This window comes from Terrapene carolina, unplaced genomic scaffold, assembly GCF_002925995.2.
Source record: "Terrapene carolina triunguis isolate 2854851 unplaced genomic scaffold, T_m_triunguis-2.0 Scaffold49, whole genome shotgun sequence".
Taxonomy (NCBI): domain Eukaryota; kingdom Metazoa; phylum Chordata; order Testudines; family Emydidae; genus Terrapene; species Terrapene triunguis.
The window spans coordinates 2,661,753-2,683,766 of NW_020664400.1; the positions used below are offsets into that span (position 1 = coordinate 2,661,753).

A 22,014-nucleotide genomic window follows, 5' to 3' on the forward strand; every position below is an offset into this window, starting at 1 on the left:
CCCACGCTGCCTGGGGCACTGTCTGGAGTGGAGACCATGGCCTGGTGTCACCAAGATCAAACCTCATGTCACCTACACACACCCCAGCTACAGATGGGAGCAAGCAGGTGTAGCCCACGGCAGTAACTTGCCATGTTACATTGGCTAAGCCTGCTTGGAACCGGTTATGGTGGATTTACACTGGGATTTTAAACTGATTCCAGTGCAAGCTTCCCAATGCAGACCAGGCCTCCCAGCCCACTGAGGGGTTCCCAGGCAGCGACCGACCGAGAGATGCACGTGGTCCATGGCCTCGCGCACGTCCTGGAAGATGCTGCGGAATGACATGAAGAGGTTGCCGTGTTTGTAGCCCGTGTCACAGCTGGGAAAGCGAGGAGAGAAAATGGTCAGTGGGGAAAGGAGAGGGGCACTGGGCTGGGGGACTTTGAGTGGGGCAGGGGGAGGTGCAGCTGGGATGGCAGCCAAGGCACTCCTAGACACCCCAGGGAAGGGGGGAATTGCTGCCCCAGGCCCCCCAGACAGCAAAATGCTTCTTCCCCACCACACCCAGCAAAGGGAAACCCAGAGCTGGTGTGTGCCCCTGGCAGGCCCCAGAGCAGCCAGGCACTTCCCACAGCAGCCCCGGGGGTTGGGAGTTTGGGGGGCTCGTCTCAGACACAGGCAGCCAGGCGGGCCGGAGTCTCAGTGGGAGAAGATTGGGCTGCCTATCAGGCAGGGCGGAAGCAGGGTGGCGTGACAGCTTGCCCACTGGCCATCTGGCATCTGCTACTGCCAGGCCCCAGGGCTCTCGCTCTGGCAATCAGCAGGGATGTTGAACCTCCCAAACCTGCCAGCCTCCCCGGCCCGGGGACCCCCTCCCGAGTCCCAAGGAAAGCTCCACTCAGGGCCAAACCCAGCCAGGCTTTGGCAGAGCGTCTGGAGCTTTCCCAGCCTGCTGCGGAGATGGCAGGACCCAGTCGGGCTGCTGAGCGCAGGGATCAGCAGGATGCCCCCCCCCACACACTCCTCAAATCCTCAGCGTGCCGCGAGGCAGGGGCTCTCACTTGACGTATCTGGAGCAGTTGGTAAAGAAATCCACCAGGCAGGCGTAGAGATAGGTCTCTGCCAAGGGAAAGGGAGGGCAGGTCAGCAAGGCAGCTGGCTCAGACAGCAGGCTCTGGGAGAGGGGCCCTGGGAGCTGTGGGTGTGGCCCAGCCACTAGCCTAGGACATGGGTTGAAGCCCTGCTCTGCCACAGACCCCCCTGGGCCAGTCACTTAGCCTCTCTGGGCCTCTGATCCCAGCTGTCACCTGCATGGCCCTGGCACAATCGGGGGTGGTACACGTATTCGGGTGAGATGCTCAGATACTGCAGGGCAGACAGGTACCAGAGAGAGGCGAGGATCCTGGTGAGTGAGGGGGGCCCCAGGGGAAATGGGGGGTGAATTTTACAGCAGGGCTGCCCCCTGCACATGGGGGGAGGCCATAGCCCTGCATACCTGTGAGGTTGAAGAGCGTGTTGAGAATGTGAAATCGCTTCATATCGTCCCGCTGAATGAACTTGTTGGGGTAATAATTCCAGATCTCAGCCCTGGAGGGGGAGACAAACCCGTGTGAGGGACTGGGGGGCACTGGCTGAGTGAGGGCCAGGGCGGAGCTGCCAGAGAGGGCAGATGCTGTAGAGCAGAGGCAGAGCTCAGCTGTGATGAATCCTACAGGGATTTTCCCACAGAGGCAGCTGGACACAGACGACCCTGGGGTTCCCTCTAGCTTTCAGCCTGCAATACCCAGTGTTACCACAAGCTGGCACCCTAAGCCAGGCCTCCTGCCCTGCATAGGCCAGCTCCTGGGTGGCTGGAGCAGGTGTGTTCTGCACACACAGAGCACCACGAAGAGCCAGCTGCAGCCCCCTAAGCCACGCGCTTGTCTGCACGGCCCCGTGCGACATCCCAGCAGCACCCACAGCAGGGAGCCGGCCAGCCTGCAATGCCCACCCAGCTCCCCACAAGGAGCCCAGCAGTCACAGGCCAAGAGCACTGATTGGCTGCTGCTGCACGGCAAAGAGAACAAAAACTATGTTATAAATCAGGGGTGGGCAAACTATGGCCCGCAGGCCACATCCGGCTCACTAGCTGATTTAACCCAGCCCTTGAGCTCCTGTTGGGGAGCAGGGTCTGGGGCTTGCCCCACTCCCGTGCTCCAGCCGGGGAGCAGGGTCGGGGGCCACTCCATGCACCGCGGCTCCCGGAAGCAGCGCATGTCCCCCCTATGGCTCCTACGTTTAGGGGCAGCCAGGAGGCTCCACACACTGCCCCGTCTGCAGGAACCGTCCCCGCAGCTCCCATTGGCCAGGAACTGTGGCAAATGGGAGCTGCAGGGGCAGCACCTGTGCACGAGGCTGCACGCAGAGCCGCCTGGCCATGCCAGAGCCGGAGGGGGACATGCTGCTGCTTCCAGAAGCTGCTTGAGGTAAGCGCCGCCCAGAGCCTGCACCCCTGACCCCCTCCTGTGCCCCTGCCCCAGCCCTGATCCCCCTCCTCCATCCTAAACCCCTCAGCCCCACCCCAGAACCTGCACCTCCAGCTGAAGCCCTCACCCCCTCCACACACCCCAACCCTCTGCCCCAGCCCAGAGCCCCAGCCTGCACCCTGAACTCCTCTTTTCTGGCCCCACCCCAGAGCCCTCACCCCCTCCTGAACCCCAACTTCGTGAGCATTCATGTCCCGCCATACAATTTCCATACCCAGGTGTGGCCCTCGGGCCAAAAAGTTTGCCCACCCCTGCTATAAAGCATGAGAATGGGACACCCCCCTGCACCCTAATCAATGCTGACAGCACCCCCCCACACCCCATTGACACTGACCCCGTGCCACCCACCAGCTGACAGGATGCCCCAGGATGATCAGCGAGGGCACACAGGGCTGCACTATTTATACACTACAATACAGGGCATTCACTGGCCACTTTCCCACCAAAGGACCCCACCCCCCGGAATCCTACTTGCATCTGGTCTGATTCTCGACCTGCTCCCTGCCCCATGGGGGACCAGCACTTCTGCCCCCATCCAGAGATCTAGCCCCATGGCTAGCCGGGCTCAGACAGGCCCCTGAGATGATGCTCCCCGGCTGGGCGTTTTGTCCCGAGCTGCACTACCCAAACCTCAGGAGTTTTCCAGATAAACCCAGCGCAACCTGAATCCCTCAGCATGAGGCTTCCTCCCTTTCCAGGAAGGGGACGACCTTCCCCCTGCCCTTCCTGGAATGTCTCCCTGGAGCGCCCGGGGGCGGGGGGGGGGGAGATATACACCACATTCCTACATGTTTCCCTAAATCTCCTGCATGTTTCCACTACCCCCAAAGCCAGTGGCTCAGCTGTGCTCACAGCTGCCCAGTCACTCAGGCCGTGGGGATGGAAGGTAACAATCGCCCCGGCCCAGCGTCTGGTTGGAAAGAAAACACGCTGGCTAAAAGTATCCCCTGCCTGGCAAGCAATGGAAGTGCTGGTCCTGTTGTGCCCAGCTGCTGCACCGTCCCAGGCCCCGTGCCTGGGCAGAGACAGTTCCTTGTGGGGCACAGCCCCCCATCTGGGAGCATGCGGCTCTCCCCCAATCTGCCCCAGTGCTTCCCAACGCAGCCACAAGGGAGCTGATGGCACAGCCATCTCCCCGCAGAAGCAGAGATGGCCATGCCAGGCGACAGGCAAAGAATATCAGGGTTGGAAGGGACCTCAGGAGGTATCTAGTCCAACCCCCTGCTCAAAGCTGTGACCAAGGGCAGGGCAGAGCCAGGCCCCTCAGATCTCCCCTCTCCAGTGCAAGAGGTGTTCTGGGGCAGGGGAGCAAGGGTGGACTGGGGCCAGCCCTATGCCCTGATGTGCCCCCAGTGCCAGCCTCAGCACTGGGGTGAATTTGCCCCTTGGCGAGTAGCCTCAGCCTGTCCCACCTCCCCTTGTGGTTCAGGGACAGCTTCTCCAGGGATGAGTGCCGGGCTGCAGGGGAGGCGCAGCCCCGGGACGCTGGACAACGCCGTGTTTATAAAGAAGATGAAGTGCTGGGCTGGCAGCAGGCTGGTGTTGTTGCGCTTTATTTAGAACCATGACAGCAGCCTGGAGACATCCCTCCGCCCCTCCCAACCTGGCTCCCCCCCACCTCCCGGGAGCAATGTGCAGGCTTCATTATGCCCAGGATCAGAGCACTGGCAGCAATCCCAGGAGCGCAAGGATGGCCCACTGGTTAGGGGCTGGCCTGGGAGACGAGGCAAAGTCACTTGGGTGCTCTGTGCCCTCTGTCCAATGGGGAGAACAGCCCTGCCCTGCCCTGCCTCCCAGGGCTGGGTGAGGATAAATTCATTAAAGACTGTGGGGTGTTCAGAGGCCAAGGTGACGAGGAAATACCTTCACTAGGTTTTGTATAGCAGGGTCCCTCTCCAGTTGCTCTGCAAGGGGAACGACATGGGGGTGGGCCTAGCATCTCCGGAGAGGTCAGAGCAGGCGGGATTGTCAGGGATGTGATCCATTGCGGCCCACAGTACCTGAGTCAGACCTTTCCAGCATGGTCAGTGCCAGACTCAGGGGCAAGCCCCACTCTGTGACTCCAGGGCAACTTGGAGACTGACCCCTGCAAGGCCCTTTCTCCTCTCCCCCAAAGCACCAAACCAGGGAGCCAGCTCCAGGGTCCTCCATGCCCACCTCAATGCCACCTGCCCTGCTGTCCCCCACCCCCTCTGACACAGGAGCGACGGAGACAAGGGCAAGGAGCGAACAAACCACCCGGGGGCAACAGGTGCATTTGGTTCCCAGCCCCCTCCCTGGGCAGGGCTGATTCCTGGCACTCGTAGGGCCCCACTGTGCAGCCAGGCCAGGTACCCACCAGCAGACACTGGGCAGCGCAGGCTGGAAGCAAGAGAACCCGAGAACCCAAAGGTCTGTCTGTGCGTGCTAATCCCTCAGCACCCGTGGGCAGAGCGGGTGGCAGGACGGAGCAGCTGCCTTAGGAGCCTGGCCAGGAATAGCTCTTATCCAGCAGGGGCCTGGCCCAGCGCATCAGGACGATTCAGCCCTGGGATCAAGTGTCCACAATAGGAGGAAATCTAATAGGGGCCGTTGCAAGTCAGACGCCTCTGGACAGTGCAGGGGTCGTGGGGAGGGAGTTGGTGGGTGGCAGTGGAGGATATGCAGAGCCTGAGGCTGCACTGGCAATGCCAAGGGGCCAAATGCCCTGGCCACCCCACAGGTCACTATGCCCAGCGGGCACTCAGCCCTCAGCAGGATCGGGGCCCAGTCTGCTGGCTTCCACTGGACTCAAGGGGAGTGAGGAGGTCAGAGGAGCCCAGGGTCCCGATGGGATAGGGAGACACAGGAGGGAAACACTGCCACGTATCTGCACTCGGGAGCCCATGGACTCAGCACGGGAAGAGCTCCGCCGGCCCCTGACGGTGGGGGGTTGCGCCAGAGTCTCCCGGGGCTCCCGCCCCACCCCAGGGCTGTGCCTGCACCAGCCGGCGTGCTGGGCTGGCAAGAGGAGCAGCGAAGGCACCTACCCACTGAGGAAGCGGAAGCCGTGGGCGCAGACCAGCAGGTTCCCATGGGAGTCAACCTTCAGCAGGTTCCCATACTGAGCGTCAAACACCAAGCCCCTGCAGGGGGGAGAGGAGAGTGTCCGGGGGCGGGGGGAGCCCCGTTCAGAGAGCAACCAGCTCTAGGAGCTGCTCTAACCTCCCGGCGCCAGCCGCCGACCCTCCCCGCAGGGGAATGGAGTCCCAGCAGCGGAGCTGCGTCCGAAGCAGGGTGGTGGGCTCTGCTGGCGTGGCAGCGTCTGAGTGGCAGGGCCTTGGGTTCTGAAGCGCTGTGACCTGGGGGGGGGGGGGGGGCAATGCCAGCCCCCCCCTTGCCCATCCCTCACCTGGTGGCTTGACTGACTCCACAGGCCTCAGGAAACCACTCAGGCCCTTGGCTGAACGGCACCACCAAAACGGCGTCTTCTGTCCGCATTGGTGTCACCCCACTAATGTCACTGGGTTTACACCTGGGACCAATTGGGCCTCCAGGGCCCAACCCATCGTGTCCTGTGCCTTGTGTTTACACCTGGGCATGGGGGTGCCAACTTGGAATGGCAGCAACAGGCCCCTGCTTGGCATGGGGGTAAGTGACAAGGCAGGTTGGCAACGGACAGGGCCCAAGCCCCCTGGGAACAATGGAGGTTCCCCCATCTCCCCCTCCCCATGACGAACAAGGGGACCCCCCCCCCCCCCCCCCGACTGGAGCTCCCGGGCGCTGAGCAACGCAGCCCCTGGCCATTCACTCCAGAGGACGATACCCAGGGAGCCCGTCTTGACTCTCAGATCCAAGGGGGCAAATAGCCACTAAGTGGTGTAAACCAAACCCCTTTGAACTGGGGGTGTTCAGACACCACGAGCCTGGTGCACTGGGGAAGGAGGGGCACTTTAAAGCGTCACTGCCCCCCCCCCCAAGCCGTCAGTGGGCCTCGCTAGGGGACAGCCCAGAGCGGCTGTGGGGGGCAGCGCTCACCTGGTGGGGAAGGTCGGGTCATACTGGTACTTCAAGATCTCGTGGGGGTACCCAATGGAGACCAGCCAGTCCAGCAGCAGCTCGAAGGCCAACTCCTCGTAATCTGGGGACTTGTATACTGCAGGCGGGAAGGGGTGGGGGAGGAGAAGAGGAGCACAAGCCAGAGCTCCAGCAGCCGGCGCGGGGAACCCTCTCCCCAAAACAAGGGAATAGGGCCCAGGGCTGCCTCCCCCAAAGACCCCAGGCTGTAGCGACACCCAGGGGGAGGGGCAGGGGGTTACAGCAGGGATCCCAGTTCGCCCACTGGCACTGGTATGCTGCAGACAGCGTAACCAGCATGAGCCCCGCTGGGGCAGGCAAATGGAACCTGCCTTTGGAATGTGGGGAGCTCCTGGCACTCGCGCCCCATCCCCACTGGGGCATGGCCCATATGGGGCCAGCTAGCCGGTATATGCGAGAGGCAGCCTTAGAACTAACTAGGGTCTACCCCCTGCTCCTATCCAAGCCGATGGCCAGAACCTGGTGTGAATCCAGAGCTGCGCCGGGGCCGAGGGGAGGGTTACTCCGGATTTCTGGGAACAAGACGGGGGGCTCAGCAGGCAGCCACCACAGACAGTCCTGGGCCCCGGACCAAACTGGGAAGTGAGGATCAAACTGGGGGAAGCCAGCAGAACTCCCAAACCAGTGGCAAAGCCACCAGGCCCAACTGTTGGGATCCCAGATACAGGCCAGAACCTCACAGACCAAACCACGGACCAGGCAGGTTAGCTTGGTGCCTACCCAGAATTCTTCCTGGGCCCATCGACTGGATCCCATGGTGCCACCCAGCTCCTCACAGGCCAGGCCAGAGGTAAGTCCTGCCCTATAGGAACCCCATCCCTCCTCCCGGCCCAGAACTCACTCGCCAGCGTATAGTCCATATCGAAACCAAAGCACCTGATCTTCTCCAGAGCCAGGCTGCGGTTCACAAAGATCCTGGAAGGAAAATGACAGCAGAGGGTGAGTGGGGGGCAGCCCTGCTTCCCCAGGGCTCTCGCTCTCCAGTTGGCACTGCCCCCCTTTAATACCAACACCCCCCACCTGGCACCCCCTCCAGCTCATCCCCCCTTTGTTCAAGCAGCCCCTGGGAGAACCACAGTTTGCCACCACCAAAGAGACATTCCTGCCCCCTGCCCCAAGTTCGCCACCCGTCCCGCTGGGCTGTATCTCTGGAGGGGAGCTGGGCCGAGGCTTTGAAGGGGAATGCTGGTGAGCGCCCGGTCACGCCAGCGCTGCTCCGGGCAGGCTAGCCCTGGGTTTGCCATCACAGGGACATTAGCTGGGACCTGCATTTGTCCTTCCCTCACCTCCAGCCCAGGGGGATTTAGCTGCTGGTGACTGGCAGAGACAGACAGTCCCCTCTCTGCACCCACCTGCCCACGGCCTGCCAGGATGCTGGGGCCCTGGCCACGCTGGTAACACGGCCATGCCCCACTCAGACCCACCCTGTGCACACAGGTTGTGCTGCCATGGGCTCCCCTAGCCTAGTGAGCAGCCAGCCCTTCCCACAGCTCCTGCAGCACAGACAGGCTCTGCTCTTGGGAAGGAACAAGAGCTGGCCAAGGGAGCCACCAGCCGGGGGGAGCCAGGACTGGCACTGTGGAGGGGGAGCACAGCCCCTTTGGGGAATGCTGGTGTCCAGGCGGGAACCCCAGCAGGGTGCAACACTCCAAAGCTATCATCTGGGGAGGAGCGACTGAACGAGTCCGGCAGAGACATCAAGGGTCAAACTCACCACAGAGGGGCCACCTAACCCCAGGGCTGGAGCCCGTCCTGCACCTGGCAGGAGGGCTGGGCAGTTTAGCCTAGTGGGTACAGCACTAGACTGGGGCTCAGGAGACCTAGATATTATTCTTGGCTCTGCCACGGGCCTGCTGGGTGACCTTGGGCAAATCCTGTCACTGCCCCGTGCCTCAGTTTCCCCATCTGTAGGGTGGGAATGCTGCTGCTGGCAATAAGAGCTGGGCGTTGTTATTGAGGCGTGAGATTTCCAAAACATCTAATGGACTTCGGAGGGCAGGTGCAGCCTTCACTCTTCAGTCCCTTCGAAAACCCAGCGTCAGTGCCCCGGGACAGGGGGACGGTCCAGGGACCCGACATCCACTAGAGCAGCTGCCACCCCAGCCACTGCCCTCGCAAGGAGATGTAGGGGGAGCAGCTGCACCGGGGCGGATTTCCTTAGGGCAGCATAAAGGAGCTGTGTGGGCAGCTGGAATCTGCCCTAGAAACTCAGAGAAGCCCAGGGCCAGGGGGCTGATGGACCTGGGGCCTCTGGAGTTAACAGCCGGAGCAACTACAGCTTGAGCTAACAAGCCAGGGCTGGAATAGCCTCGTGCTGTGTAGCCAGGCAGAGTGGACCCGCTCAGCAGTGGGACAGGCCATGTCTAGCCCAGCAACAGCCTAATAAATCGGGGGGGGGGGGGGGCAGGAATTCCACGAGGAGGTGCAATGAAAGCAAATGTGCTGAGCCCCTAGCCAGTGTGCTGCCTCTGGGGGAGGGGCCCAGCTCCCGCCCTGACCCCAGCAGAGGGAGATGAGGCAGCCCTGGGGTCTGTGCCCCTCACAGCGGCGCCACCCTGGCACCAAATGACTTCCAGGTGGCCCATGGGCAGGCGTTCCCGCTAAAATTTCCTGAGGTGATAAACACCGGCCAGCCGCGGAGAGTGGAAGTGCCTTAAACCTAGCAGCTCCCAGCCCTGTTCCCAGTCTCTGGCTCCCAGCAGAGTTGAAGGGAATCAACCAGCGTGTTCATGGGGAGCAGGGTGGCGTGAAGAGGCAAGAATCAGGCTGCTCTGAGGAGAAAGGAGGTGGGGGCCCCCTAAATCAGAGCCTCCTGCACCACAAGGTGTTCAGAAGACACACCCCTCCCCAGAGGCAGCTGCATGAGGACAGGCCCAGGGGCGAGAGGCGACCAAGGCAGCATATCTGGAAGCTGTTGCCAGATCCCAGGTTTCAATGGCTGCTGCCACAGGAGCATCATCCAGCAGCCACGAACCCTCGCACCACCCTCCTCGCCAGCACAACAGGAGCCGAGCTGCGCTGGGCATTGATGGAAAACAACGGGGGTTGGGGGAGGCTTCCTGCTCACTGTGCAGATTTCCCTTCCCCCCCCCCCCCCCCCGAGTGTGGAGGAGGTGTTCACTTCGCATTTGGCTCTGATCTGCAGGGGCAAAGGATCAGACGGAGAGCTGGTGAGTAGTGCGAAGGAGCAAGTCTGCTCCATGGAGGGCAGGGTGGGTGCTGCTGATGCCTTTTATGGCCAGACATCAATTCTTGGCAAAATCATGGAAAGTTTATTAAGGGATACAATCAATAAAGATTAGGCACACAATTAATGCCAATCAACATGGTTTTATGAGAAATAAGTCTTGTGGGCTTTTCTATTTTTTAAACGAGTTCACTGGTTTGGTTGATAAAGGTCACTGTATCGATAGATTACCTTTGTAAGATATTTAACCAAGTCCCACTTGACATTCTGATATAAACATTTTAGCACCGGAGAGAACCACTGCAGCCCATGTTAAATAGATTAAAAACTGGCTTATGGATAGATCTCAAAAGTAATTGTAAATGGGAAATTGTCTAATGGGGATGCCATAGGCATCTGCTCTTGGCCCACTGCAATTCAAAATCTTTATCAGTGTTCCGGAAGAAGACAATCACGGCTTGTAAAGTTTGCAGAGGACACAAACTGGTGGATCAGTAAATAATGATGGGGACAGATTAAACAGACTGTATACAGATTATACAGGCATGCATCCGATGAAGTGGGTTTTAGCCCACAAAAGCTTATGCTCAAATAAATTAGTTAGTCTCTAAGGTGCCACAAGAACTCCTCGTTCTTTTTGCTGATACAGACTAACACGGCTACCACTCTGAAACCAGCCTGTTCTGGATCACCTAATAAAATGGGCTCCTTTGAACAACCTTGGTTTTAATATAGCCAAATGCAAGGTCATGCACCTCTGAACAAGAACTCAAGTCCAACTGATTATATACCAGGACTCCTACGTCCTTTTCAGTGTCACTGCATTCCACTCTAAGTGCCTACATGAGAAAAAAGATCTGATAGCAGATGGCTCTTTAATCTAGCAGAAAACATCCTAATGAGATTCAAGTGCTGGAAGCTGAAGCTAGATTAATTCAGACTAGAAAAAGCACAAGTTTTTAACAACTTGCCTGGGTGCATTCTCCATCACTTGAAGTCTCTGTCTAAAGATATGCTCTAGTTCAGACAGAAGTTATAGGTTTGATGCAGGAATCATTGTGTGATTTCATGGAGGATAGGTCCAGCAATGGCTATTAGCCAGGATGGTGTCCCTAGCCTCTGTTTGCCAGAAGCTGGGAATAGAATATCAGGGTTGGACGGGACCTCAGGAGGCCATCTAGTCCAACCCCCTGCTCAAAGCAGGACCAATCCTCAGACAGATTTTTACCACAGTTCCCTAAATAGCTCCCCTCAGGGATTGAACTCACAATGCTGGGTTTAGCAGACCAATGCTCAAACCACTGAGCTATCCCTCCCCTGGGCAACAGGGGCTGAATCACTTGATTCCCTGTTTTGTTCATTCCCTCTGGGGCACCTGGCATTGGCCACTGTCAGAAGACAGGATACTAGGCTAGATGGACCCTTGGTCTGACCCAGTCTGGTGGTTATTTTCTTGTGCAAGGTTCTCTGGCCTAGGTTATGCAAGGGGCCAGATTCTGGTCCTAGAACCCTACGAATTGTCACTGTTGCTTTTCTGGGCAGACTGGTGTCAGCTGTGGGAATGCAGAGCACAGACCTCGCCTCTTCTCTGCCTATGAGCCTTCTGGATGTGCAGAAGAGGAGCTGCAGCATTCATCTCTCAATGGCTGGCTTGACAGAGGACTGGCATAGATTCATAGATTCTAGGACTGGAAGGGACCTCGAGAGGTCATCGAGTCCAGTCCCCTGCCCGCATGGCAGGACCAAATACTGTCTAGACCATCCCTGATAGACATTTATCTAACCTACTGTGACGTTTTTGCCATAAACTGGGACCATATAGATCATTGTTGCAACCAAGGTCCTGTAGTGGCACCCAAAGCATGTGTAAGTAAGAGGCAGACCTCCTTTCATCTAATGGAAGGTAACCTGCTCGCCTACGTGGCATAGGCCCAATACTGTTAACTGCTCCCAGAGATTCTCCTGGAGCTCAAGCAGTGAGGCTTTTGGAGAAGGAAGGTGCAGCTTATCCGTGCTGTCACTTATTAGCATTGTTTATATTCTGGTAGCACCCATAAGCCCTGGTTATGCACCATGGCCCCACTGCGCCAGGTGCTGTACAGACAGAACAAAAGGAAACATTTCATTGTTACAAACGTTCATTGTTTTTAAAGTGGATTCCATTGGTTGAGGACACAAAACTGTACAATTCCCAGTGATCGCCTGCTCCCCCATCAGCAGCCTCTGCCTGAGGCCGAGACCTGAGCTGGCCACTGAGACCCAGCAGTTCCCTGGGCCTGAGAAGGGGCCCTGGCATGGCAGTGCAACCATCACTCGCAGTGGGCCGAATACTGGCCTGGGGCCCACCAAACAAGAGCTGAACTGGGCTCCAGGACCCCTCAGGATGAACACTCGCGTAGAAGCGGGGTGACGCGGTTGCTGAGCTAGGCTCTCCGTGGGCAGCGCTGGGACCGGAGGAGCAAACAGGGCCCTGCAGCCCGACGAAAGCCAGTGAGGGCTGTGTGAGACCACAGGGTGCGTGAGGTCGCTCTTCTCACAGTCCTGAGCAGCGAGACACCCACCTATGCCACGAGGAGCTGCCACGGGCATTGCAGGGAGGCAGGATCCTGCCATGAAGCTCATCCCCACCCAGCCAGCTCACCCAAGGCCGCAGATGCTGGTGAGGGGACAGAGGGTGGTGAAACACCCATTGGCTTCAATAGCATTTGAGGATATGGTGCGGCAGGGTTTGGAGGTGCCGAGCCAGTGCCCCGTTCGACAAGGATTGTCCAACCTGGCTCCTGCTGTGGACAGGGTCCCATGCCACCCTCCGCATGCTGGGAAAAAGAACAAATCCAAAGGTCACGTGACCCACTCCCAGCACCCCCCCAGCCAGGGGGAGACACCCCGCACCCCAATCATGCGTCAGAGCCTTGCGTAATCTCCAGGGCTCTCTCTGTAAACAGCTGGGACATGTGATTCATTGAACTCTCTTATCAGCCTCACACAGCGGCCCGTGCAGCAAAGCCAAGGTGATGAAACGGCTGCACACTGCTTCAGAGCAGCATTTCTTTGGCACAGGGGCACAGACCCCAGCCTGCTCAGGATTCCCTACGTACCCCAACCCCGCATGCCAACCGGCATAGAAGATGCAGGATTCAGCCTCACAGTCTTTAGTGTTTGTCTGAAAGCCCCCAATCCCAGAATCACAAGACTCTCAACTTGCATTTAAAAAAAAGTTTCCAGCTCTCGCCACTGCAAAAAAGAGCTGGGGAATGCAAACCAAGCACACTCTAAAAGCTAAAAGGCCAGAAGGCAAAGAAAAAGATCACGCGATCTCATGATTTTTTAAGACAATCTCGGGATTCTGGGGGCTGGAGTCATGATTTTTGTCCGTTTTGCATTGGCAGTACTGGAAACATCCCAACATATCCCCCATTAGCTACACGCTGGGGAAGGTCCCCCCACCAACTAGCTGAGGTTTTTATTTCTACAGGGCATTCACTGATGAGTTAGTATATGGAGACTCAGTTCTAGTAACTGCTTTGGAATCCATTCTTTGTCCATGTCTTTCCTCCATCACAAGCCAAGGTGCTGCAGAACCTCGCGTTGCTTTTGCGCCAGCTGCAGGCTGCACAATCATTAACACATTTTGATTTTCTCTCTTTGCAATATGGACAGAGAGCAACATGCACTTGCAACATGTTTGCTTTTGTTGCAAGCACAAACACTTGGCTTCTTCTGGAGACCTCTGCATTGCATTGCAATTGCCTCTGCATTGATTGCAAATCAAGCTGGTCTCTGCACTTCCCTGGTCTGTCTTTTGGCCTTGGGAAGTGTTTGGAAGGAAATGCAATTCAGTTCTTTTCCATCTGAATGCTTTGCGGGACACGCTTTTTCTTTGCCATGTTAACGCAATCTCTCCCAATAACTTTGCTTTGACCTGGTTATCACTTATGCCTTGGATAATTTGGTCTCATTAGTCCACCTGCTGACTGGGCCATTCCACATGGCTTAGCTTTATTACATAGCTCTGTAACATGATCCTCCACTGTCCTGCCTGGCTGCTGGTTTCTTGCAAAGAACCCATGCCCCTCTCACTCTTTGTAGCCCCTAGAGCAGGGGTGGGCAAACTTTTTGGCCCGAGGACCACATCTGGATATGGAAATTGTATGGTGGGCCATGAATGCTCACGAAATTGGGGTTCAGGAGGGGGTGAGGGATCTGGGGTGGGGCCAAAAAAGAGGAGTTCAAGGTGTGGGAGGGGGCTCCGTGCTGGGGCAGAGGGTTGGGGTGCAGGGGGGGGTGAAGGCTTCAGCTGGGGCTGGGGATGAGGGGCTTGGGGTGCAGGAGGATACTCCGGGCTGGGACTGAGAGGTTCAGAGGGCAGGAGGGGGATCAGGCTGGGGCAGGGGCACAGGAGGGGGTCAGGGGTGCAGGCTCTGGGCAGCGCTTACCTCAAGCAGCTCCCAGAAGCAGCCGCATGTCCCCACTCCGGCTCTGGCATGGCCAGGCAGCTCTGTGTGCTGCCCCGTGCACAGGCAGCTCCCATTGGCCGCAATTCCTGGCCAATAAGAGCTGCAGGGGTGGTGCCTGTGGATGGGGCAGCAAGCAGAGCCCCCTGGCTGCCCCTAAACATAGGAGCTGGAGGGGGGACATGCCGTTGTTTCTGGGAGCAGTGGTGCATGGAGTGGCCCCCGACCCTGCTCCCCAGCTGGAGCGGGGCAAGCCCCAGACCCTGCTCCCCAGGAGGAGCTGGCGGGCCTGATGTGGCCCGCAGGGCCGTAGTTTGCCCACCCCTGCCCTAGAGACTGCCACTGAAACAGAGACCCCACCGGGCTAGGCTCTGCACAAGGGAGACAGAACAGTTCAAATAGGTCTCCAGCGGCTTCGTTTCACCAGCGCAGGGCAAAACTGCTGGAGTTTCCACCCCAAATTCCCTCTCCCACTTACACCTCCCTACGCTGCCCTGCAAGTGTGTGTTCCCCTTCCCTCTTTCATTCCCTATATTCCCCTGCACCCCTCATTCCCCCCCCTCAGAGATTTGCTGCAATAGGTAGCTGTGGAAGAGAAATATTTAGGATTACTGGTTGGATTTTGCTGTCCTTTTTTATTAGCTGAGAATGTAGCTGTCAGCAGAGATGAGGGCAGAAAACTTTCAGCAAAACTCCCGGAGAATCGCCCTCTTTCAAACAGCCCCCACCTCCCCATACTCCCCAGAGGAGCGAAGCCAGGTTGCGCTCAGAGAGGGCAGCCTCCCATTCAGTCAGGAGGCAGAGGGGAACAGGCGAATTCTGTGTCCAGGGAGGAGGTGCTGTCACTATGAGGAGGAAACACTGTGCCCCACACACAGAACCAGGCTGAATCCCTGCTTTTCTGCACACCCCACTTCCATCATGCAGTGCTTTTCAATCACAGATCTTGTAGTGGATCAGAATAGCACCCCCACTCCCATTTTACAGATGGGGAAACTGAGGCACAGAGCAGCGGCAGCCCGAGCAGAGCCGGGAACGGAAACCCAGGTCTCCCATGCCTCAGGCACATGGGTGAGCCACTGGCCTACATTGTGCCCCTGATTTGGGGGCTGCTAGGCTGACAGCTCCTCAGACCCTGCCATGGCGAGCCCTACCGGGCACGTGGAACCCTTTGGCATCTGTCTGAGCCCTCTAGAGCCCCCTCCGGACATTTCCTTTTGCTCTGGTGCTTTGGGCCTGCTCACTTCCCCCCCCCCCCCCCCACACACACACACACACACCTGTCTGTGTTTGATCCTGGAGGAGGGGGGGATTTCTTGGGCACCTAAGGAAGAAAGATCTGGCCTGGAGGAGGCAGCGGTATGGGCACTGGCCCTTTAAGATGGGCGATAGAGGCCAGCGTGAGACAATACAAATTATTAGAGCAGAAAAACGCCTTTTGAAATGGGGCGTGCACCACAGAGACGCCCCAGAGGGCTCAGGCAATGGCTGCCTTGGCATCTAGGGTGCCCAAGGGAATTTGTGAGAGATCAGCACCCACCAGCACCAGCTGATGCCCATGGCAGAGCTCCCAGTGACTCAGGGGAAGCAGGAGCAGGCCCCGTGTCTCAGGATGCCCTTGGGGAGCTCAATCCTGGGGAGGGAAGGATTGGATCCCCCTGGTGACAGTCACAGAACTGTCCATGGGCCCAGAGGCTGGGTTGGTCTCAGACCCCGCTTCTTGGAATGGCCCCCAGCCCCTCTACCCCCGCCTCCCCCACTCCCAAGATCTGCCCCCTCCCAGATCTCTGCCCAGTAGGCTCAGCTGCACCAGGTGCATCTGCTCTGTCCTCAGATCAGATTGTGGGGCTGGGGCATTTTAACCCTTCTTTGCTGCCCTCGGAGGCAACGCTTTGTACCCAGGCTTACACCTGCCACATGGGGCGGGCAGGCCCAGCTCTGCCATTGACTCACCAGCCAACCTAGGGCAAATCCTGTGACTTTGTGCCTCAGTTTCCCCATCAATTAAACAGGGATACTGACCCTACTTTAAAGGCCTTGGCAATCTAGGGGCTAGAGGAATTCACAGGTCTCAAGAGGTCACAGATTGGGGAGAGTCTAGATACAGTGGCTACTACGGCAGGTCCAGTGCCTAGATACCACAGTGATGGGCGCTTTAAAGAATGGAGAGACTTGTTCTCGCTGAGCTGTCCTGACTGGAAGCCTGAGCTGGATGCTCACACGCTGCACCTTGTGTCATCACTTACACCCGGGCCAAGGGAGGTTAAAATCATTAGCAACAAGGCAGGCAGCATGGCCTAGTGGAGAGAGTGCTGGCCTGGGGCCCAGGTGGCCTGGGTTTTATTCCCAGCTCTGCCAATAGCCTCCTGCAGTCACTTTCCCTCATGGGGCCTCAGTTTCCCCACCAGCACAACAGGGATAACTATAGTGACCTCCATTGTGCCTGGCATGAGTTCACTCCCTCCCCCAGCCCACCCAAGCCAGACATAGCTCCTGACCGCAGCACCCGCCAGGGTGTTCAGAGAGCTACTGCGCGCAATCCACACGCTCCCTTGGGTGCTCAGGTCTGGTTACCAAGATCCAGCTCTGAGAGTCCTGGACATTACAGCAGCACCTAGAGACCAACTGAGATCAGGGCCCAGCTGTACCAGAGACAGTCCAACTAGACAGGCCAGGCACAGGCAGGAGGGGCGCAGGGCACAGGCCGGCCTGGCAGTGCCACCCCGCTCTGCTCCTTTGGTTTTTAAGGCTTGTTTTAATGAAGCTGGGGGGGGGGGCAGGTTTGCTGGGGAGTCACTAGCCAGCCCCGGAGGGGGGGCGCTCTGCACCGGGGGGTGCCAGGCTCCAGCGCCTTCCCCCCTCCCCATGGGACTCCCGCGCACGGCTCCCGGTTAGTCGGGGCGCCGCGGAGGAGTCGGATGGGGCCAAGCGCCCCTGGCGGGCTGCCCCCGAGCTGGTGAGCGGAGCTTCAGGCGGGCACCGGGGCGCTAGCTCCGAGTTCCCGAGCCAGCGCCGGAGGGGCCCATCCCCGTCGGCTCTGGGCGCCCGGCTCCGCGCTGCTCCTTACCGGTGCTGACAGGCCCTCTTGAGGGCACGGCAGTCGGCGCCCCCCGGCTCCTTGGCGCTCCGGGGCCCGTCCTGCGGCGGGGCCAGCGCGGCGGCCGGCTCCCCGGCGAGGCTGCCCATGAGCGCGGCCGGTCCGGTGCGGTGCGCCCTGGCCAGGAGAGCGAGCGAGCGGCCGGCTGGAAGTGGAGCCTTTTATCGCCTGACCGGCTATCGGGCCGGGCCAGCCGCCCCGCCCCGCCCCGGCCCGTCCGCGGGGCTCGCTGCGGGGCGAGGAGGGGGCTTCCTGCCGGAGACTGCGGGGCTTGGTCCCGTCCCAGCGGGGACGGCTCCCCCCCCGTGCCCCCCGGCGCGCCCCCCCGCGCCCCCCCCCCCCCCCCCCCCCCAGTGCCCCTATGGTGCTCTCCCCAACCCCGTGCCCGGCATGAGCCTGTCTCCCCAGGGTCTCCGTGCCTGACCCAAGCTCACCACCCTCTGGGACTGCCCCCCACTTGCCCATCCTACCCTGGGCTTCCCCTCCCCGCTGCCCACCCTGTGCCCACCTGATGTCCCCTCACCCATCTCACATGCACTCATCAGCCCATACCCCCCATCCCATGCCCACCTGCTAGCCTGGGGCGCCTCCCATCCCGTGCCCTGCCACCACCATCCATGCCCACCCGCCAACCCTGGGTGCTCCCCTCCCCCTCACAGTGTAGTTTTAGCAGTTCTTGATCTCAGGTGGGGCCAGGCAGCCCCATCTCTCCCCTCCAGCGAGGGCTGCTTTGCTGTAGTCTCTGGTTTCCCTGTCCTTACGGTACCAACCCGGGTCCCCCCGCAGCCCAAGCCCGGCACGCCCTATCCAGCGTCCCGAGCCCCGGAGATGGGCGGGAGACTGGCCAAGGTACCTCTGTACACACCCCTCAGGTCGATGTCTCAAAACTTGCCATCCAGCTGTGGGATGATAGTAATTTAGCCATCACATAAGACACAACAGAAGAGTGTTTGTCCCAGCTCTGCGGCACTGCTCATGGGCTTTCAGCGGTGATGGGGGGATGCAAGTCACGGGCACCGCAGCACAAGGGGGGACACTGAGCAGATGGAGGGGCGGTTTCTAACTAAAGCAAGTTGCACTTAAATCTTGTTGACCCTGTTCATAAAGCATTTGAACAGTATCTGGAGCTTGGCATTAGAAAAAGTTCAGAGAAGGGCAACTAAAATGATTAGGGGTTTGGAACGGGTCCCATATGAGGAGAGATTAAAGAGGCTAGGACTTTTCAGCTTGGCAAAGAGACGACTAAGGGGGGATATGATAGAGGTCTATAAAATCATGAGTGGTGTGGAGAAAGTGAATAAGGAAAAGTTATTTACTTGTTCCCATAATATAAGAACTAGGGGCCACCAAATGAAATTAACGGGCAGCAGGTTTAAAACAAATAAAAGGAAGTTCTTCTTCACACAGCGCACAGTCAACCTGTGGAACTCCTTGCCTGAGGAGGTTGTGAAGGCTAGGACTATAACAGGGTTTAAAAGAGAACTGGATAAATTCATGGAGGTTAAGTCCATTAATGGCTATTAGCCAGGATGGGTAAGGAATGGTGTCCCTAGCCTCTGTTTGTCAGAGGGTGGAGATGGACGGCAGGAGAGAGATCACTTGATGATTCCCTGTTCTGTTCACTCCCTCTGGGGCACCTGGCATTGGCCACTGTTGGCAGACAGGACACTGGGCTGGATGGACCTTTGTCCATGCACCCCCATTCTTATGTTCTTGGCCCTGGGAGGCACCGCTGGGGCTGGGCCAAGGACCTTACTGGGGCAGGAATATCTGACCCTCCAGACTGGATCAGACCAAAGTCCCCCCAGCCCAGTCTCCTGTCTGCTCCAGGGGGAGGGAGATGTGGGTAACCAGCCCCCCGAGGTCTCCTTGGTTAGTCACTAAGGGGGATGTGAAACAGCATCTGCGAGGGACACACGGTTTTGTCTCAGCCAGCCTGGATAACTGGCACCCAAGAGTCATGGGATGGGGGTGCCCCAGGCTGTCCGTCTGTCCATTCCCCACAGCCTTCTGTCTGTCCATCCATCCCACACAGCCCTCTGTCTGTCTGTCCATCCCACACAGCCCCCTGCTATCCATCCCCCACAGCCCCCTGTCTGTCTGTCCATCACACACAGCCCTCTGTCTGTCCGTCCATCCCACACAGCCCCCTGCCATCCAGCCAGAGGCTATAGCCAAGCCCGTTACCATAGTCCATGCTCCCCTGGCATTCCCCTGGCCATCTCACACTCCTCGGTTCATAAATGTGAAGGCCGGGAAAAAGTTGGAAATGACTAAAGCGTCTTCCAGAAAGGCCCCGGGCCTTGGCCAAAGCCATGGAGAATCCATCACCTCCTTCCGGACTCTGTGCATATGCCTTATTTGTAATTTCAATTTGGTTCAGCTTCCGGCCGCTGGCTCTTGTTCTCCCGTGCTCCATTAGGTGACTTTAGCAGCCTGTGCTGTAATCCAGGCAACTTTTAGCCTGTTCTGGACGTATTAATCAGATGGACCAAGTCTCCCGCACTCAGGCATTTCCTCCAGCCATCCAAGTCTTTGGGGGCTCTTTGCTGGCCCATCTCCAATGTTTAACCCCCTTCTTCCTAGAAGCCTAGGCCTGGAAGGGGCCATGAGCGGTCATCTGCTCTGGTCCCTGCTCTCCAGGCAGGACCACAGAATAACGTTTTGAAATGTGGCATCAGAACCGGAGGCCGTAGGGCTCACCAATGCTGCGTACAGAAGTAAACTCATCCCCCTGCTCTTCACTCACTGCTCCAGTCTAACGGGCCAGGAGACCTAATGACACAGGGGGGCGGTGACACGGAGTGCCCGGGCGATGCTCTGGAACTGCTCCCCACAAAGCCAGTCAGGACTTCGGGGAGCCTCCTCTCCCTCGGAGCAGACTGTCTTCAGGGCAAGAAGCTCACACGGCTTCACCTTCCTGGGTCTCTCCTTGGAGCATTCAGCATATGCCCCTCTGTGCGCTTCCCACAGCGAGTCCGCCCAGGCGGGGTCCTGGGGAAGCCAGAGGGTCCTGCACGCACCCCCACTTCACAGTCAGACGTGACTCTCATCCAGCCAGTAAAACAGAGGTTTATTAGATGACAGGAACACGGTCTAAAACAGAGCTTGTAGGTCCAGAGAACGGGACCCTTCAGCCGGGTCCATTCTGGGGCCCAGCGAGGCAGATCTGCACTCACTTCCCATCCCCAGCCAGCTCCAAACTGAAACCCCCTCCAGCCCCTCCTTCTCTGCTTTGTTCCTTTCCTGGGCCAGGAGGTCACCTGACCTCTTTGTTCTCCCACACCTTTAGCATCCCCTTGAAGGGGGGAAGGGCCTGGCCATTAGTTGCTAGGCGACAGAGGGTATGCCAGAAACTGAGGCACCCACACAGTATTCAGAGGAAACATTAAGAACAGTCCCACTTCGTCACAGTCGGTTACCCCACAGCTCCCTCCCCCCGGCGCAGACAGGAGACTGGCCACTCAAGTACATTGACCAGTGGTTTGGGGAGAGCCCCTCCCTCCAAAGCACGTCAGACCCTGCTCTTGCCCGTTGCCCCTGACGTCTGCCTGGCGGCGGAGGGCTGGGCCTGAGGGGCAGGCCAGTCATGGCGCAAGCTGACGCCAGGGCTCTGCAGCCCCATGTGCTGGGCCAAACTCCCTGGGCAGGGCTCTGGGGGCAGGGTGGGGCCGGGTGCTGAGTCATGGAGCCAGCAGGGCCGTGACCCTGTGACGTGCGTGGAGGAGATCGCAGGGGCCATACCCACCTGGCACTCCCAGATAATGGGCCCCCTGGGCCGCCTGCCTGTGGCTTGTGACACCCCAGAACCCCCCGGGCCAGACCCCATCAGGCCTGGCTCGTCCCTCCCCTGACAGAACCAAACAGGAGCTACCAGCTGGACTGGGCGGGGGGGAGTGGGCTCTGAGCCCCATAGTCAGCACCAGCCCTTCCGTGCTTGGAAACAGACTCTGGGAGGGTGCATGCAACTGCCTGTGTGGTGTGTGTGTGTGTGTGTGTGTGTGTGTGTGTGTGTGTGTGTGTGTGTGTGTGTGTGTGTGTTGTCTGCAGCGCTGCATGTGTAGGTGCACATGTGTACACAGGCTGTGGGCAGTGTGCGCTCTGCACGCCCTGCTGGAAGGCAGCCAATGCTGAGCTGGAGCGTGGCTGCTGCTGACAGTAACACAGCCCAGCCACTGAGAAGGGGAATCCAGCATCCCTGGAGGGGCATGCTGGCCACAAATTGCTACATGGGGGCCGAACCCCAACTCCTGCGGAAAGTGCTGGGGTGGGGGCCTTACACCCCAGAATAGCCTGTCAGGATCCTGCAGCGCCGCTCTGGGGCACTGGGAACAGCACTGAGTGTGTGGGGCGATCCCCCCCCACTGAGCCCCCACCTCACTGCCTGCAGCACAGCGCCCCCTAGCGCTGGCCTTGGGCATTGGGGCCTGCACTGACTGCGAGGGGAGAGCGCCCCGGGCTGAGTGACTCGTTCACAGCCCCCATCATGCCATTATATGGGTCCGTGCCCCACAGTTTGCCATTTGTATCATGGTTGTGTTAGGTGTGTCTGTGCTGGCTGTGAACAGTGAGTCTGGGGCTCAGGACTGTGCCATGGGGCAGCAGCGCCAGGCTACAGGGGGTGTCATGTATGGTTATTATTGCTCAGAAATGTTACTGACAAATCTACGGCCAAGCCCATTTGCAGGGGAGGGTCCTTTGAATTAATCAGCT

The 22,014-nt window shown here is 58.8% G+C and overlaps 2 protein-coding genes across 2 annotated transcripts in view; one reads left to right on the plus strand and one right to left on the minus strand.

Moving 5' to 3' along the window:
* LOC112104839 (cytoskeleton-associated protein 2-like) overlaps positions 1-3,247 on the plus strand; it is a 46,361-nt gene extending 43,114 nt beyond the window's left edge. The window contains exon 10 of the mRNA XM_024197399.1: positions 3,210-3,247. The gene's annotated coding sequence lies outside the window, so the exon portion shown is untranslated. The remainder of the gene's footprint in view (positions 1-3,209) is intronic.
* The window catches only part of LOC112104840 (cytosolic purine 5'-nucleotidase), a 29,693-nt gene extending 12,283 nt beyond the window's left edge, over positions 1-17,410 (minus strand). The window contains exons 1-7 of the mRNA XM_024197400.3: positions 17,272-17,410; positions 7,405-7,478; positions 6,504-6,621; positions 5,516-5,611; positions 1,478-1,569; positions 1,044-1,101; positions 268-361 (exon numbers count right to left, since the gene is read on the minus strand). Coding sequence (XP_024053168.1) covers positions 268-361; positions 1,044-1,101; positions 1,478-1,569; positions 5,516-5,611; positions 6,504-6,621; positions 7,405-7,478; positions 17,272-17,390 — 651 coding nt within the window. The 5' untranslated portion in view covers positions 17,391-17,410. The remainder of the gene's footprint in view (positions 1-267; positions 362-1,043; positions 1,102-1,477; positions 1,570-5,515; positions 5,612-6,503; positions 6,622-7,404; positions 7,479-17,271) is intronic.
* Positions 17,411-22,014: the final 4,604 nt, after the last annotated feature.